Consider the following 19,278-nt stretch of genomic DNA (forward strand, 5'->3'; position numbering starts at 1 on the left):
GGCAGAGGCTTTGTAATGTGTAGGTTCTAAAATAACATTTAATGTAAAACAAGGAGAGGGTTCTGAGGAAAGAATAGGACTTTTACTAGATGTTGTGTAAGGTTTGAGCCGCACAGTCCTTGTTGTAGTTGGACAAACTCGTTTTCTGACATATTGTCTTCTTTGACAGCCATACTCCTCATTTTGTAGTTGCGTCATTTCTTTGGACAATGTTGAGCAGTGTGTTTTGGTTCTCCATAATATAAACATAATCCATCTTGAGGACAATGAATCTTTTCTTGTTCAGTAAGAGGTTTGAAACGTATTGCATCGATTTGCATATCTTTTACTTCTGAAGATATGTATTGAGAAGACGTAGGTGTTGCCATTGAATTATAATAATATTGAGGCCTACTTATGTGACTCTCAGTTCGAAATTCAAAAATTCGATTGTTATATTTTACAGCAAAATGAATTGCTTGACTCAATGTTTGAGGATCGGATAAATTGAGCATCAATTTTTTTACCTCATATTGTAGTCCATAAAAGAATTGGCTAATGAGTGCAATCATCTTACTTAGTATCAATCGCAAGTTGTCAAAATTGTGAAGCATATTTTGTTATAGATTGATTTTTTTGTCGCAAGATATGGATCTTATTTGTTGCAATATAAATTGTATCATATTCTCCATACATAGATCGAAATTCTACCTAAAAAGCTTCTAAATTATCTAATATTGGATCTTATTGTTCAAGAAAAAGATGAAAACTATGATAATGTAAAACCAAAAAGTAGTGTTCCAATAAACCTGACTTGTGATTCTGGAATTGGATAGCTTTGGGATTGAAGTCCGATTGTCAATTGTACTTGATTGATGAATCCTCGAAACTTTGATCTCGTACCATCAAATTTCTCGGATAAGGTAATTCTTGGTTCTCTAGCATTTGAATGGTGTTCCACCATGAGAGAAGGAACATGATTTGATGTACATGTTGAGGCAATTCTAACTATCTCTACATCTCCACTTTCTGTTACTCTTGTTCCTCCTTCTGTTGGTGAATTAAGTTGATGCATCACAAGCATTAATATCTCAGTTGTTCTTGCATTTATATCATTGCATTCTTCAATTCGACAAGCACTGCCATGGTAACACCTAGAAAAAAAAAATCTAATATTACTCAAGACAAGTAAGAGAACGGACTTGAGAACAAAGAAAATACTAAAAACAATATCAGTTTAAAAGAGGATAATTTGCAACTCTTAATACGCTTATACCTTATCAAGAAAAAGAGGTAATCCACTCTTAATTAAGAAAAGACAAAGCTTTGATATTATAAGTATACTCTTGTTAATCTGTGAAGGACAAAAATATAATAAAGAAAAATAAATAAGTGAGGCTTCTTTCAAAGAAAGATGACAAAATAGAAATAACTTGATATGTATATTAAAAAAGAAATTGGAATGGCTATTGCCAAAAGACAAGAAAACTAGAGACCCTTGAAACTAGAGTGGAAGCAAGAAAAGAGTTGACAAGATTGAAGAAGGCTTCACTCTTGTCTCTATATATACTATCTAACTAGGGGCTATGTGGTGACGTTCTATAGGATCTCCAATATGTGTTGACTTTGTAGGACACATGCCTTAACTAACAAGACAAGTTTTTCTATGTGTGGGCCACATTGTCAGCTTGATCTTCAAACTAACAATATGTATGGCACATGGCCAACTTGTTGACCACGTTTCTAATCCAAAAAGTCAATTAAAGACACATATAAAATCAAAGTAGTATCTATGAAGCTTCTAGGAAGCTTTTATATCAAATATTATAGAATTAACTTACTTTTATCTACTTTTACTTACTTCTACCTATTTATATATGTAATTACTGGCTTACATGAATATGTCCGTGACATAGCCTCAATCTCATATTTTCTCTCAGCTTATAGTGTCGTATTTTGTTGACAAACTTAATTAATATATTTTCTAATAATTCACTTATAGGGATATATAAGACTGGAACTTCAATAAGTTATGTTTTTTTATAAATCAAATAAAAATGTATTTTAATATCATTTGTACATGCATATTATATGGAATTTACCACCAATTTGATGTATTCTTAATTGGCACTCATTATGGAGTTAACATCATTGATATATATATATGAAGATTATGAAATAATCTTTGCAACCATTTAACATCTCCTTTAGCTTCTAACATTACAAGATATTCAGCCATAGTGGTACATAATATGATTATACTTTGCATATTTGAGCTCTAGTAAAGTAAAATTTTTCCAATCATGTACAAAAGCTTAGATGTAGGTTTACTCCAATCAACATTGGTATAAGTAATTAATCTTCTATATCTACTTATAAGATAATTAATTTCAAATTTTCTTGTATCCTTTAAATAGCATAAGATATTGATGCCTATTTTTTAGTCAAAGATTTGTAGAGCTATACAATATCTACTTATATAATTTATAATAAAATTTATATTCAGTCTTCTCATGTTTGATAGGTCTAAGAAGCTTCCAACAAGCTTGTAATACTCTTGGTTGTGCATTGATTCTTAATCCATATTAGTCTATAATTTGATACTTTTATTCATAGGCATTGGACTCAAATTATAATTTAATATACCAAATCTATCAAATATAAAATTAATGTATCTTTTCTAATAGATAATTATACCACTTTTGATGCATATAAACTCTACTCTAATATACACTTCTAATAGTCCTATGTTTGTCATCTCAAATTCAAATTCAAATTTGTTTTCAACTTTAGAATTTTTTTTGTTGTTGATTTCTTGTTATAATTAAATCATCAATATTGAACAAGATGAGTATATAGTGTCTATTTTTGTATCAAATGTTGAGGTTGAAATCTGCTAATGACTTATATATTTCTATTTTTTATATTTATTTATCAATTCTTTTGTACTAAGCTCACAAAGATTGTTGAAGACCAAATAGTACCTATTTCAGCTTAAACACCTTGTTGTTGCTTTTATATCCTTCAAACTCATGTAGAATAATTATGATTTTTTTAAAAAAAAATATTATTTAAAAATATGTATTTCACATCATATTATTTCATCTCCTAATCTTGAGCAGTTGCTAATGCCTTTAATGTCTTTATTGTATTCTAATAGATGACAATAATAAAATATTTAAAGAAAACTTTACCTTCTTGTTGCTTCAATCTACATGTCACTACTTAAGTCTTATATTTTTTGATATTGTATAATGCTCCAATCTTCTTTTTAAAGACCCAGCTAAAAAAGATGGGCATTTTTTTACTTAATAAATCACAAACCTTTGATGTGTGATTTTTCTTAATGCTTTGAATTTCTTAGCTAATAGTATCTCTCCATTGTTTATTCTTTGTAGCTTCAAAATAGTCAATAGGATCCATTTTTACATAAAAACTAAGTAGCTAATTATTACAAAGCTTTGTTAATGATTGTTTACATCTATCTATTCTCTTATGTATGAAAAGCTGACCTAGTTGAATTGATAAATTAGGAACTACAAGTAATGATAGTTTTGGAGATTGCATGGTATATATATTTAATAAGTATACATTAAAAGACTGCTACTTCATTGCTTTAATTAGAGATTGTGATAGAAATGATATATCTTCAAGTTTAGTATGTTGGCCCTCAATTTGTTTATACCCAACATCATTGTGAGTTAATGTTGCATGTTCTCTTAAAGTTCTTATTAAAGTAAAGAACACATCTTCAAAATTCTCATGATTATGATTGTCTTTAAGATGATGATAGCCAATTTTGGACTTGTCAAAGATGACATCTCTACTAATAGTTATCTTTCTCTTTGTAGGCTAGTAGACCTGATATGCTTTGCAATTAGAGTTCTATCTAACAAAGATACATTTTATTATCTTAGTATGATGCTTATTTTTCTATTCTTTTGACATATGCAAATAAGTATTATATCCAAATAACCTTAGATACTTTACTTTTGGCTTCTTCTTGGTAAAAATTTCTATTGGTATTTTTCTATCATTAGCATTAATTGGATATAGATTTATTAAATGATTTTTACTATTGATTGCTTCCAATCATAGACTTATAGGTAGTTATTTATTTATTTATTTATTTATTTATTTATTTATTTATTTTTATATAAAATATACTTCTTGCCTTCTCTATGATCAACCTATTATAACCTCAAATTTTTAATATTCTATTTTGTTTGGAGGTTAGAGCTTGTATCAATCGTCTTACAATTCCTTATTTTTAGCAATATTCTTTAAACTAATGAGATAAAAATTCACCACAAATATCAATCCTTAGCATGAGTATTTTCTTACATGTTGCGTTTTCTTCTAGAACTTTGAATGTACAGAAATTGGAGATTTTGTTTTTAGACTTTAAGAAGTAAACTTAGCTTTGAGAAGAGTAATTGGCAATGAACACTACAAAGTTCTACTTTGGAATAGATTTGTGATTAATCTTTTCAATTTTGCATATGTAAGTTGTAGCACCTTCTTTGACATATTAAAGATTTGTTGTGAAAAATTCATTTTATATTAATGACCCACATTACAAGCTTTATAAACTTTTTTTGGTGTTGTTCTAATTAAAAGTGAAACTTTTATTCTTTATTTCATGTAGAGTTGTCTTAGGCTATAATAGTTGAGATGTCTAAGTCAACTATTCCCTAGTCTAATCTACTTTGCCATGGAAGTATTGACTTCAACAAATGACTAATTTATAGAATGAAGTCTACTCCTATATTTGCATGACCCGAAGGTGATCACATAGTATTCTTCTTTTTGATCATTTATTCAATACTTATTTATAAAAAAGATCATCAAGTTTCTTTCATCTATGAAAAAGTCCACTAACAATAAGCTTTTCTTCAAAGAAGATACAAATAGAACATTACATATCTTTTTGGAGCCTTCATTGTCAATTTTGTTGTTGATATCTCCTTGCTCAAAAGTGAAATTGACTCACTACCTACTGCTTTAATTCTCTCAAAGTGACTTACAAGTTTGAATAAGCTTAATATTTATTAGTTGCTTGTCATATATATGGAGGTTCCACTATCAAGATAGTAATTACAATTATTCTTTCTTACTTTGATAATCTTAGTAAAATTAATTTTTTCATATCAAGAATTAAAATCATCATAATTGGAGCAGGAAAAAACATCATCTTCTTCTATGATGCTTGTTGTTGGCTTATTGACATTAAGTAAAAACTTCTTAAATTTGTAATTCTTTGCCATGTAGTTTACCTTACCATAAATATAGCGATAGATTAGATGTGTGTCTCCATGAGCATAAAGGACTTCAATGATGCCTTGGCCTCTCAAAAAAGGATGCCTACTTCTATAAGATGAGTAACTTCTTCTATTCTTCATATTTCTAGGATTGTAATTTTTTCTAAATGCATGTACTAGTAAGACTTCACTCTTGAAATTACAATTAGAATTTGCTCTTAGTTGTAGTTTGTATATCTCAACAATCAATCTAGATGATATTTTCTCAAAGTTGAAAAACTAATCAATAACTTTGCGATTATATATTAAACTATCAAAAAAATGAGATAATCCATTGAGAACTATTTGTATAAGGATTTTGGCAAGAATTGTTATACTAAGTGCATCCAATTGATTTTTGATTTCAAAAGCCATCCTCAAGAACTCTTTCATTAAGATGAAATTCCAAAACTTTAATGTTGAGAGTTCAATACCACAAGAGGATCTCCACTCTTATACTTATCCTTTAATGTTCTCCATGCATCCAATAGTTCGTTATATTCAACGACAAAGTCTACAAGGTAGTCCTTTATAACAAAAGTTTATAATCTTCATTTCTTTTGTTTTCATATTAGAAAACTGAACCTCTATCAATGTGCATTAGTTATATATATATATATATATATATATATGGATATGTTGTAGGTGTTAACTTTGCAAAGGTATACTCCCACATGTTTTCTGCTTGCAAAAACTTTTTTATCTTCAAGCTCTAAACATGAAAGTTGTCTTCTATAATCAACCTATTGGCATCTCCAACTTGTAGAGGATAGTTGGAACTCAACATTGTGACTAATTCTATTACACTCTCTAAGCAAAATAAAACAAACTCTTGTAAATAACTATAAGCAGCCCTCTGATACCATGTAGAATTTACACAAACAAAAGTGATGATATATTTCATGTGTGTTGAATTTATACATGATCTCAGATGACCTAAGGGAGTCAAGTTGATCTTTCACAAGAAAAGAACTTCACTCTCACTGTACTTATAGAATACAGACCTGATCTTCTAGTTTTGGTGACACTATTACATAACTGATGTTCGAAGCTGGCGGATATCAATGTGGCCCCGAGTATGGTATTGGGCTGGAAACCCTCGGCGTATTTTTCCAACATTAGGATTTCGGCAACAGAACAGATTCCACGAAGAGAGACGTGCCATTGTTAGCAGCGCCCGAGATTCCGAGAACAGACGTCATGAGATTATACAGCTGCACATTCTCGAACGATGGCACTTTCCTGCCTCTCGCAAATCGAGGCCCGTGCGCGAAGAAAATCGTCCTCATGGAAAGGTGCGCGTTGTCGTAGCCGTGAGCTCGCACATGGACTTGTTAGTCCTCTGAGCTTCCAATCTGTAACCCTCCGCCACCATTCCAATGATCGGCTGGATTCTGTTGCCCGCGGGGAAATGCAACCGAGCTGGCAAATCTTCCTTCAGGTATATGTTCACAAATTCAGCATTTTTCACTTGCCCGGAGGCAAACCCATTTGTAATATTCTTGAGGACTGATCGCACATCCACTGCAGACGGTGGCCGAATTGACAGAATGGGGAAATAGGAATCGACCCAGTCGTCGGGGATTTCAATCCACGGTTTGAGATCTTCGAGACATATCACCCGGTCAGGGCAAGTTCCCAGCATGCCGCGATCTCCAATTATGATAATTGTGACATCGTCCAAGATGCCTCTCTCCTGGAGCCCGTCCATGAGCTTTCCAACCATGCGATCGATGCGCACAATTTGCTCAGTGATCTGCGGTGCGTCGGGTCCATAAACGTGGTCCTCTTCGTCCGGCTCCTCAAAGTAAAGTGTGATCAGGCTGGGTCTCAGCTCCGAAGGCAGATCCAAGTACCCTAACACGCCATCCACTCGGTCCTCGAAGGGCACCGAGCCGTTGTAGCGGTGGCAAAAGGATTGAGGGTAGTTCCACGGCCCTTTCACAACCTCAGATTCGGGCCAGAAATACGTCGCCGCGTGCAAGCCGCTCTTCACCACCGTCTCCCAAATGGGCTCGCCAAGCCACTACTTCGGATCATTATTCTGCATGTCAAACTTCTCCGTGCTGTTGAGGTCTGGATCACTGAAATGGTTGCCGATGATTCCATACCATGCTGGGTACAGTCCCGTAACACTCGAGTAATGGTTTGGAAAAGTCACCGATGGGTACACGGGGATCATCCCCGCATCCACTTCTGTGCCGTTCAAACGCAACCTGTCAATATTGGGCATCGGTGCCTTCTGGTGGTAGCCCCATCTGAACCCATCCGAGGATATCAAGATCACCATCGCCTTGTCCAATTTCGTCATCGGGCGGCCCGCACCCCACGATCCATTGAATTCCTCTTTGTTCCCAGAAACTCCGAACGAGCTCATCACCAGCCATATCACCAGGAAAGGAAACGCCACCACCCATAGGAGGCAATTGCATCTAACGTACTGATCAGTGCCCGCCCCTACACCCTGTAGACAATATTCTGACAAGAGAGGCTCACCAGTATGAGCATCCCGCAATCTAGGATTTCGTTACGAATCCGCCATAGCCAAAGTGACCAGAGCAAATCATCTCACATTCAAGCAGATTTGAAAGGACTTTGGAGGTCCTTCCAACGATCAAACCTTGACACTAGCACGAGCAAACTAAGCGTTTGGGGTTCGCACTCTCTGGGATGAGTGAGCAGGTGGCTTTCTGCATGTTGGGGACCCCTGTGAAATGGCGTGCAGAGGTCCTTTGCAAGTGGCAACTGAAACCCATTTCACGTATCAAAGGAAAGGCAGATGGCGAAGTTCAACACACGACATTCGAAAAGGTGCAAGCACGCCACCATTACACAGCTTTTCTTACGATGGGACTGATGTAAAGAGCAACACATCATCCGGTACATTACACTCTAAAAATTTAAACAAGCCAAATACCTCCTAGATTTGTCTGCTACTGCACTGCCAAGCTAGGCGGGTTGCTGCGGAAGGCAAGTTTGCAGACTGGCGAAATTCATAGAAATACAAGGCAACTCCACAGTCTAGATTGCAACTCTACCAAGTGCAAACTCATCACTTTGTCATCAAGAAGAGAACGACATTTTTTTTTTTTTTTTTATTTTTAAAACTATTTACTCTCTTAGGTGTTCCTTTCTACAGCAGGAAAAGGCTCTCCTCCACGGTTCAACACTGCACACAGTTAATGGAGATGACGAAAGGTTCTGCTGTAGTATGCCCTCCTGAACGGCTTCCAACTTTGAATCATTCCAGTCGCATTACAGCTGCAACAAAGTAATTAGGGTTTCGACACCCGTTTCTATTCGGCAACACACTTGGGCATTTAGCTTCATGTTCGACGCCAAATTCATCCTTACCCTCGTTCGACCACCGACCGGCTTAAATGCTGTGTAGTTCTAGTGCTCATCAAAACTCGAGGAATTCAAGGACTGTTTTCAAAAAAAATCATTATCATTGTGTTCCCCCACTCGGATCTTTCTGGCGATTTCCTCTTCAAAGTACAGGCTATCCGAGATGAACGAAAAAGAAGAGAGGAGACCAGTACTGCACCTCGAGTGATAGCACATTTGTGATGCCCGGGATGCACCTCACATTCTGATGGCCCATACCGCCATTGCCCCCGCCCAGCTTGGACAAAAATGTTTTGTAGTCGATGCAGCCATCAGCGTCAATGCTCACGTCGTGGAGGAGATACTCAAAGCGAAGGTCCCCCATGTGAAACTCGAAGTAGACGGCGAGGAGCTCGTCGGTGGTGATGTATCTACTGCCGCTCTTGTCGAGATGCTGAAGAGCTGCCATGATATAATACCATCGTGGTCTACATCTCTCCTCCAACTCAATTTGATTCAAGCTCAGAGTGGCAGCTACAAATTTTTTGAAATCGACAATACCATCGTGGTCTACATGCCAAGTGTCCATGAGGTCGAAAATCTCCGTGTCCTTGAGAGAGGTCCCCATCCTGAGCAGGCCCGCTTTGAGCTCCTCGAAACTAATCGCGCCGTCATTGTAACTGTCCATATCGGTGAAAACCTCCTTCAAAGTGGTGATCTCCTCCAACGACAGCGTCTCGGTAATGATCCAGATCGCCAATTTCTTCAGCTTGTTCAGCAGAGCGAATTGATTCATCCGGAACTGGACAAGGGACGTAACCTGCTTCTTGAGCGTCCCACCATCCTCGCGAATACAAGAATGTTCTAAAATCTCGTGAGCGTTCAGCCGTTGCTTCAGATCAGGGTTCAGCATCATTCGGGTCAGGTCCTTAGCTCCCTCGAAAATGTTCGGCCACGGATTGGCGGTGAAGACCGGGGGCACCCCTTCCATCTTTCTCTCCAATATGCCCTGCGCTCTCTCACTAAACACATCTCCTGGCTCGAACAATCGAGCCGACCCAAAGTCCGCAGCCTTCAAAACAAAGTAGTCATTCATGGTCTTGAAGAGAAAGTTCTCAGGCTTCAAATCCTGGTCCACGACGCCGGAATTGTGACATGCTTCCATAACACTGACGATGTTGGGGTGGCCGGAGAGGTGGTACATGACCTCAACCTCGCGGCCGACATCCTCGATTTCTTCCAAGGAAATGAGCTTCCGCTTGGGAATGCACTTGCTAGCATATTCTAACCCTGTAGCGCGCTTGGTGTAGAGATACGGGGTGCCGAACTGGCCCGCGCCGAGTTTCTGCCCAACAGAGTAGATCTGCTCGAAATTATCTCTGGTGTTTTGTAACAGCACAGGGAGGGGTAGATGCTCTCGAGATCCGATCAGGCATGCGACATTCGCCATGCAAACAAGACACCATTGACACGCAAACCCTCAGAAAGAAAATTCGGCTGGTTACGGTGATGCTTAACCAAGAGGCACCATTCCTGCAAGAATAAGACATCTCTGGTCAAAATGAGACGCGCTCCAGAGGAATTAATTCGAGGTGCCAATGCAAAGTGCTGCGGATGTAATATAGGGGTGCCAATACAACATGCACCGAATAAAATAGGAACAGGGCTCCGCCGAACTATATATATAAAAATCGAATGGCTTTGATAAGTCAACAGCGTCTTTGTCGAAAATCTACAAAGGACAAAGGGAGCGCGAGAGCAAGCAGGCACTCACCAAAAATAAGGGAATCGAGAGAGATTGTGGACGGTGATGTCCTCAAGGGTTGCCGGGGTTCGACATCCACACAGCCATTGGCCAACATGCGAAGACGCATGTAAAACTCCGCTTAGGGCTCCACCGCATAATCCAATGCTTGCGCAGTTACGAAATCACCTATCCAACTTCTGAGGCAATATTTCAAGATTCCTTATAGAGGACTTCAGCTCTCTTGTCTTCGGCCGAAGTCCTCTCCCTGCTAGAGAATCTTATTAATTGTCGATGATGGACCAACAGCGGCGCAGCAGCAAGACGATGAATGAGAAACAGAGCCCAAGTACGACGCCTGGCTCACAACTTCCCAATTTCACTTCCAAGTAGCAATCGGACGCTGAAACCTCGAATTGATGCTACCGAAGCGAATTGCAACTTGTATTAAGTCTCCTCACTCTCGCAACCTTCCCTGCCCATGATAAACGAGCTTCGTTTGAGCAGATCGTCACCTCCTCACCGCCATCCTAACAAAACAAACCAAAACACCACCCATCAAAACTCTTCTACACCCACGCTACAAAATCCCACATGACTGCCGGCGCACCTCGAAAACCTCGTTCACGTACGCCAACCGAACCTATCTCGACAAACAATGTGAACACCCTCGCACAAACACCGACCAGCACCAAAAAAGAAACACTCACCACCGTGTCCACCGAAATTATCACCACAGCTCCTGCTGCATGTAAGTTTGCCTGCGCGATACTATCAACCGCCGCCCCCAATCCCACAATTTCAATCGACCAACAAAACTCCGGAGCTTCGACAAGGAACTATCCACAGCAGCAGGTAACAGGGAGTGAGAAAACGCGACCAACAAGACTCAGGTGGATCTGCGAATCGTGGCAACGGCCATCCTAGACGATTAACCACCCGCGCTTTCACTCGCCGCCGGTGTCAATGCGGTGACGACGGGTACCTGCAGGCACATAGCGACCACCCCATTGCGACGGGGGAGAGGGGCGTGGCGAGCGAGCACTGATGTGCTCAACTAGCTAGCGGGGCTGCATCCCCATGGCCACTACAAGCTACAAGTAGGAGCGGAGTGGTGGGATTCGCCGCAAGAGGGGAGCAAGCAGCGAGTGTTGATCTCCTCGTGGATTTGGGGATGGATCCAGATGCTGGTGGGGGCTCCGCGCGGCGCGACGATCGTCGATCGGGGATGCTGATCCAGTTCGCGCTGACAAGGTTTGTCGTCGCCGGCGTCGCGAGTTCAGTTGCACTTCTGGAAGTCCTCCTCAGTGCTCTGTAAGCAATTCTTTGGCGACTCCCCCTTTTGCCACTTTTCTTTATCCCCCCCATAACCCCCATTTGCCTAGTGCCCATGTTCCCATCTTGACCTTGTCTTTGCTCCCTCTTTTTGCTCCCTCTTTTTTTAAAATTTTGTTGATACTAGATTTTGTTGTTACTAGATCTTATTTTTTTTGTTCTTATCCCACTTGCACCAAATGCTTTTCTTTGCAAAGGTTGGTGGTTTTTAGAGGTGAAAATTAAGTAAATGAGTTGGGTTGATTAGTTTTGGATGATCTACTTGGTTGCATAAGGTGTGAATGGTTTCTTTAGTGTTTGATGTTATGATGCCAAGACTATTGTACAAGAAATTCAAATCATAGTTATATTCAAGGTCTATGTTATTCAAATTGATTTTAAAGAGAGTCATTAGTAGCAAAAGTTTATAAAATTAAGAAGATTTATTCTTGCAAGAGAGAAAAATGATGCTTATAGAATAATTAAAAATAAATGATATTTTTTTAGGAATAACTAGAATTTATTCAAAATTTATTTGGAAAAGAAAATGATTCAAATTATTAAAATCATTGTGGAATTTCTTTCTTTATACATATTTTTTATGTCTTAAATACCCAAAGGCTTTTTATAAGCTATTTTTTTTTTCATAACATTATTAGAACATATTTTACCATTAAAAATATTATCAAACATTGTAATGTGAAATCTAATAAATATGAATCATTTTTTTTATTTAAATTTATTTTTCAAAATCTAATATATTATATTAAAATTTTATGATAAATCCAATCAAAAAATCTCAATGAATTTTATATATAAAAAATATTTTAATTCTTATTAGATTAATAATAAAATTTTTATTCAATTTGAATTACATTTAAAACTATTAATATTTTTGAAAAGAATAAAAAAATTCTATTTTATCTATAAAATCTTTAAATATTTTTATAGTATAAAAATAAGTGCAATTAAATAAAACATTAAAACTTATTGGTTGAATAAATTAAAAAAAAAAGAACATAAGAAATGCACTGACAAGAATAAAAAAAGCTTTACTATTACTTCTATATATACTATTTAATTAAAGAATTATGTAAAAATATTGTATAGGTTGTCTAATATGTGTTCAATCCAATATGCAAGATACATGTTTAACTTTCAAAGCAAGTTTTTCACATATTCATCACATAACTAACTTATTGGCTAAGTTTCTAATATACCAATCACATATCAATTACCTATAAATAATTGTAAAATAAAATCTGCATCTACAAAGCTTTTTAGAAGCTTTTCTATGAGATATAATCTTCAAGATTATTTAATTTACTTACTTTTATTTCATCTTATATCTTTTATACTCCTAATTACTAATGCCAATGTTAATATATATACCATTATTTCCATTTCTAGAAATTGGTGTCATAATATAATACAACTAATAGGTGAAAGAATGTGAAAATTATTATAATATAGGAGATCTTAGTTCAAAGTATTAGAGAAAATTATCTTAGAGATATAGTTAATAGTCAAAAGGATAATAAATTAAAAAGTACCAATATTGCCTTTTACAAAATGGCCTTCTACTTACTTTGTTGGACCATAAATAAAGCAAAATAAAGTAGATTAGGAAAACAAAGAATATGAGCATTTATAGGAGGAAGTTAGGAGTTGATTTTAACAAAAATTAAGTCATAAAGACAAAATTTGATACTTGAGGAGGGCCGGTTATCAACCTAGGTCGAAATCAAACCCTGAGGTACAAAACCAAGTACCTATAGCAACTCTAGGATTCTTTGGCAGATCGAAGAGTGGGATTTGAGAGTAGACTAGATAAGGTTTCAATGAGCATTATTTTTGCATGATTTGGATTCATAATGACTTTGTACAAGCTTACAAAGTCAAGTTTGTTTTTGGATGACTTGGATTTTGTGAAATAAAATAGGATTGACGTTTTGGACAATTTCAAGAGTTTTGTAACAAATCTATAAGTGAAATTTTGTAGGTTAATGATTATAGTTGTACTTAATATATGTTATAAATTTTAGCTAGATCTAACGGTTGAATTGAGGATTATTGAGGTTTAAATGGGTCAAGGTTTCAATAAGTAGAATTTTAGGTCCAACGAGGGTTTTTAAGATTTCTTACAATCTACTTGTTGGATTGGAGTGAAAGTTTTGTATTTGGGTAGTAGACTTGTTTTTCTTTGTATGAGAGAATTTTGAAATTGATTGAATAATTTGATAAAAAGAGATTGGCATTGGAAATTCAACATTTAGATTGGAGAAGAAGGCCGATCTATACTCGAGCACATTTTTGTGATTATCATCCATTTGAAATTAAGAATATTATCTTGCTCCTCAAAAATTTTGAACTCAATCCAATACTTGAATTAGAAGAAATTGAATGCTAAAGTTCTATAAATTTGAAGGATATTAGTTATTGCTACTTGATATTGGTTTTTGTTACTAGATATTGGTTATTACTATTGGTTTTTGATTACTGCTACTATTTATTAGCTATTGTTATTGATTATTGGCTACTGCTACTGGTTTTTGCTTATTGCTACTGGTTATTGGCTATTGTTACTGGTTATTGGCTACTGCTATATGATATTGGTTACTACTATTGGTTTTTGGTTATCGCTATCGTGTTGTAACACAACTATATGATGAAGATATAAATGAAAAAGTTTTATTAATATTTAGTCATCTTGGATATTAGAAACAATGGCCAATTTCAGTGCCAATATTCAGGGGCCAGTTAATGTCATCCCATTGCAAGCTGTACCACCGAACGTGACAATAGTGTATGCTCCACAGGCGTCATCGAACCAAGTACCCTCCGTACCAACGGAATGACCATAATCATTTTCTAACCCTATATAGAACAAGCCTACTAGGTATATATCGGTGGAGACATCCAATATGCCTGATGGGGGTGTAAGAAGACCACTTTGTTGTTTCCATTGCAGACAGATTGGTCATTATGCTAGTGAATGTTCCAATCCCAGAGCTAGTGACAATTATGCACTAGTGTGTGGGAATAGCAAGCAATCAGGGTATACTTATCAACAATGTAATGCTCCATTTAATTTTGATAATCGGGATCAGCAGATCCAAAGCCAAGGAAAAATTGAGGAGATAAATCGAGGTCCTCAAGATTCTTTGATAAACTGGGTAGAATATGTCCAAGTCATTTTTACCAAGAGTCGACAAAAGGAGAAAGGACCAATTCAACATTCGGGTGAGCCTGATGTGAAGGGCTAATTTGACCCAATTATGGGGACATCTAATCCAGGTCTTGTTACGGGCTTCTTATCTAGTATGAGACTTGACTCAATTGGACAACCCAATGAGGTCCCAAATACGGAGGCTTTGGTTCTATTTTAAGATGTTCCGTTCTCTATGTTGTTTTGGAGGAACCTTCTTTTCCGTGGAAAGATTTTTTTAAAGGCGGGAATTCTATGAAAGCGCAGTCTGTTGTTCCAATTTCGAGTCCAGAGCAAAAGAATAAGGGACCTCACAGAGTTAATAGAAAAGAAAGAAAAAGGAAGAGGGCATTCGGAGATAGGAATTTTTTTGGAGTCGGAGACCTAGCTTCAAGCTCCTTCAAAAGGTGTAAGACTTAGTTTCATAGGATTTGGGAAGATTTTGCAATTGTTGCTCAAGTCAGTGTTTGTATTAGTGAATTGGGTTTTTTTTTTTGCAATAAAGTTAAGGCTAGTACCTTTAACTGTTTTGTGAAATTGGAGAAACATCTGCGGTTGAAAGTTTAGAAGTGTTTAAATGATTTAGTATGCCAAATGCTTGCAAAAATTTGTATTAATCTAACGGTATGGATAGAAGATATTTGATCATTAGTGTAAAGAGGTATCAAAAGTCGGCATATTGGGGTTGTTTAGGGTTTTTGTAATATTTGGAGATCTATCAATTGGGATGAGGTGAATTTTGATGCGATAAGTTTTACAACAATCAAACAGTCAGATTGAGAATTACCGCTTGCCAAAGCTCACTGTCTAGGATTATGGTTTAAAAATAAAAAAATAAAAAATAAATAAAACAAAAATAAATAAATAAAAATATATATAAATAATAATAATAATAATAATAATAATACTGATAAAAATAAAATAAAATAAAACTAACAGAAGAATTTATGCTTATAATATCTCGAAGTAATTAAAAAATAGTGTTTCTAAGTACTTTGTATTGGAAGTAAGCTTTTATATTGAAATCTGAAATAGTTTGTATTTAGATGGTTGAAATCCACTAGACTACTTGTATACTTACAAAACATCATTTTATCTTTCATAGCCAGACGCCTTGTGCGTTCTGAAGCTAAATAACACATAATACGACATAAATGGTGAACCTAACGTGGAACGCTTGAGGTGGGAGGTATTAGAATTCATTTATTTTTATTTTTATTTTATAGAAAACGAGAATAAAAATTTTAAAGGAGCTTTGGGAGGAGCTTCAAGTGGAGCTTCTGGTAGGGTTTCTTCTAAAGGACAAGGTATGTACATGGATCCTTCCGTTGCTAGTATGTTTCAAGCCTTATCATTATCTATGCAGTAATAACAAAGGAATGATCGCAAAGAAGCTTTAGCAACCAAAGCATTGTAAGCACTGGTCAATAAAATTGATCAATTTGATGGAAGGGATATTTCAAAGTATTTGAGATGTTTTGTTCAAGAAATGGAATTAAATTGGATTTTTGAGAAGAAAATGGTTGAATTATTTGGACTTACTACAATACCAAAAATAAGAGAGCATATTACAACAATTATGGAGCATTATGGAAATTCATGGGAGGTTTTTTTACATGCATTAAAAGACAAATATTTCTTGGAGGACAGTTATTGTGTTACTAAGAAACTATTTCTAGAATGGATTGAGCAGCCTAATAAGAATTTATAAGCAATAGAGCTACTAAGGGAATTTGAGAGGCAGTATTCTCAATTATTGAAGATAGAAAAATTGACATTAGAGCCAAACAAGGTTGAATTATTTCTTCACATTGTTGATGGAGAATTACAAGGAAAATTGGAGTTGCTTCTTGAAGACAAAGAAGAAGATGAAGGATTGACAACAAAGTGGAAAAATATTGACAATGCGGTGGATTTGCTTGCAAAAAGAGAAAAGAAGAAGGATAGGAATAATACTCCAAAAGCAATACAAGTACCTAAAATTCTAGTACATACAACACGACCAACAATGCCTACTATTCAACCTTCAACATCTTTATCGAAGAAAGGAGATATGAGGATTGAAGAAATATATGTGGAATGCGAGATCTTCAAATCAAATTGACAAGACTTGAAGAAAATACTTCTACAAATAAATTGAAGAATGTTTCAAAATAAAGATATATACAAAGATGTATGTGGTGTGATGACGCTTCACATACTAGGAAGGATTGCAATGAATTTAATAATATGGTACAGCAAGGAGTTATTTATTAGAAAGATGGAAAGATTGCATTAAAAGATACAGAGGATCTTCTTCAAACTAATTTTGGCAAAGGAGGTATGAGAGCATTGATTCAAGATTATTTAATAGAACATGGAATAACAACATAAGATAGTGCAAGTTATGGTATTAGAGTAGATGATGAATTTAGTAGAAGTATAGAAATTAGTGAATTTTAGACTTCTACCATTTCTACAATATAAAAAGAAAAAATGCCCAGGGAAGTGTTATTGAGGACTGTAGCTATAATATGAGGTGCAACAGGTTGGGAAGATCCTGTTGAATCTCTTTCAGTTCATGCATATATTGCTAAGAGCCAACATGAAGCTTTGATGGAAGAAAAGAGATGAGGAAATTTTGATGATACAAGAGAAGGAAATTCTTCTAAGAAGCAAACTCGAGGAGATGAGGCTCGTGAGGCAGTTTCAGAAGAATTGCCTATAAAAGATACTTCAACATCATTGAAAGAAAAAACAAAAGAGATAAAAGATAAAAGTAAATCAATTGCTTATAAGCTACTTTCTAATATTGAAGCGGCAACAAATTTAAAAGGGGTGTTGGAAGAACGTATATTAAATGCTAAGGTGGAATTCACATTGAAAGAGATTTTGGAAATTTCAAAAAAGGAGTTTTATGATATTATTATTGACAGCATTAAGTAAAAGAGGTAATTAATGGATGAAGCTGGAATGAGTCATACTATTGATGCAAGATTATATAAAGATGAAGAAAAAGTTGATAATGGTTACAAGCAATCAACAAATGAAAAGAATGGATATAATCAACGAGTACGTTTCAAAGATTATAGTGATAAGAAAATGGAAGCTTCAAGCCATTATACTCAAAAGCATTGAGCAAGAGCAACTACTGAAGTATTGGTGAAAGTAGGAGATATAGAAGAACCAATTGTTGCTTTAGTTGACTATGGTTCTGAAATAAATCTTATGTCTAAGGATCTTTATAAGAAACAAAAATGGCCAATTGATATGGAACATGGATAGACGATACGAGCACCTAATAACAAACAAGGCAAATTATATGGAGCTTGTCCAAATATCAAAATTTGGATTGGAGATGTTGCAAAAGAACAACATTTCTTTGTTCAAGATACAACGTCTTATCTATTGATTTTAGGACAACCTTATATTATGGCAACATGGATGGAAACAAAAATACTTGATAATGGTTCTGCTTATGCAAGGGTACGTAGTGAAGATGGAAGAAAAGCTGTACAATTTCTAACAGTACCTCCTAATCATGAACAGAATCGAGATAGGTTGAGGGAGAAATAATTGCCAAGGATTGTTGAAGAATTTAAGGATTTTGAGGAAGTACCACTATAAAGTGGGATTATGGAGGTACAAAAGAGGAGGTACTCTCGCGAGATGTAGGTGCTTTTGATGCGAGTTTTATTGATATTTTTAAAAATGGAAATATTATGTATAAAAAAGTTGATGATTTTAAAAGAAAATAAAAAAAAAAGATTATATAGTATTGAAAGATGATGAAATTAGACATTAGAGATGATGAAGAAGATTTGGACGAAGACTTGGAGAACATATTATAAATCAAATAACAACTAAGTTATTTGGTATATATGAAAGGATGCACAGGTTCAGAGAGGGTAGATGTCGTGTTGTAATACGACTATATGGTGAAAATATAAATAAAAAAGATTTATTAATATTTAGTCATCTTGGATGTTAGAAATAGTGGCTAATTTCAATGCTAATATTTAGGGGCCAGTTAATGTCACCGCATTGCAAGCTGTACCACTGAACGTGACAATAGCGTATGCTCCATCGGTGTCATCGAACCAAGTATCTTCCGTACCAATGGGACGACCAGGATCATTTTCTAACCCTACATAGAACAAGCCTACTCGGTATATATCGATGGAGACACCTAATATGCATGATGGTGGTGCAAGAAGACTACTTCGTTGTTTCCGTTGTAGACAGATTGTTCATTATGCTAGTGAATGTCCCAATCCCAGAGCTAATGACAATTATGCGCTAGTGTATAGGAATAGCAAGCGATCGAGGTATACTTATCAACAATATAATACTCTATTCAATTTTGATAATCGAGATCAGCAAATCCAAAGCCAAGGAAAAATTGAGGAGATAAATTGAGGTCCTCA

General features: G+C 35.7%; 1 protein-coding gene and 1 pseudogene across 4 annotated transcripts; both read right to left on the reverse strand.

Annotated features, from left to right (window-relative positions):
- Positions 1–6,151: 6,151 nt before the first annotated feature.
- LOC112284844 (nucleotide pyrophosphatase/phosphodiesterase 1-like) lies at positions 6,152–7,739 on the reverse strand (annotated as a pseudogene).
- On the reverse strand, positions 6,152–11,479 carry LOC112284843 (calcium-dependent protein kinase 13). 4 transcript variants are annotated; one of them, XM_024525153.3, is made up of 4 exons: positions 11,061–11,448; positions 10,381–10,880; positions 8,827–10,139; positions 6,152–7,757 (listed from the first exon to the last, which is right to left on the reverse strand). In XM_024525153.3, exons 3-4 carry the CDS (start codon positions 10,054–10,056, stop codon positions 7,737–7,739), a joined length of 1,251 nt encoding a protein of 416 aa, XP_024380921.1. In that variant the 5' UTR covers positions 10,057–10,139; positions 10,381–10,880; positions 11,061–11,448; the 3' UTR covers positions 6,152–7,736. The 4 variants fall into 4 exon arrangements, with proteins under 4 accessions (XP_024380921.1, XP_090107767.1, XP_024380919.1 ...); XM_090251641.1 differs by having other exon boundaries at positions 10,381–10,825; positions 11,061–11,398; XM_024525151.3 differs by lacking the exon at positions 6,152–7,757 and having other exon boundaries at positions 8,082–10,139; positions 11,061–11,479.
- Between the last annotated feature and the right edge of the window lie 7,799 nt (positions 11,480–19,278).

The sequence above is a fragment of the Physcomitrium patens genome, chromosome 7, assembly GCF_059467195.1.
Source record: "Physcomitrium patens ecotype Gransden chromosome 7, ASM5946719v1, whole genome shotgun sequence".
In the NCBI taxonomy this organism is placed as follows: domain Eukaryota; kingdom Viridiplantae; phylum Streptophyta; class Bryopsida; order Funariales; family Funariaceae; genus Physcomitrium; species Physcomitrium patens.

Bases quoted from the DNA above. Each gene is read 5' to 3' on its own strand.
- LOC112284843 (XM_024525151.3), bottom strand. From the start codon at position 10,056: ATGGCGAATGTCGCATGCCTGATCGGATCTCGAGAGCATCTACCCCTC.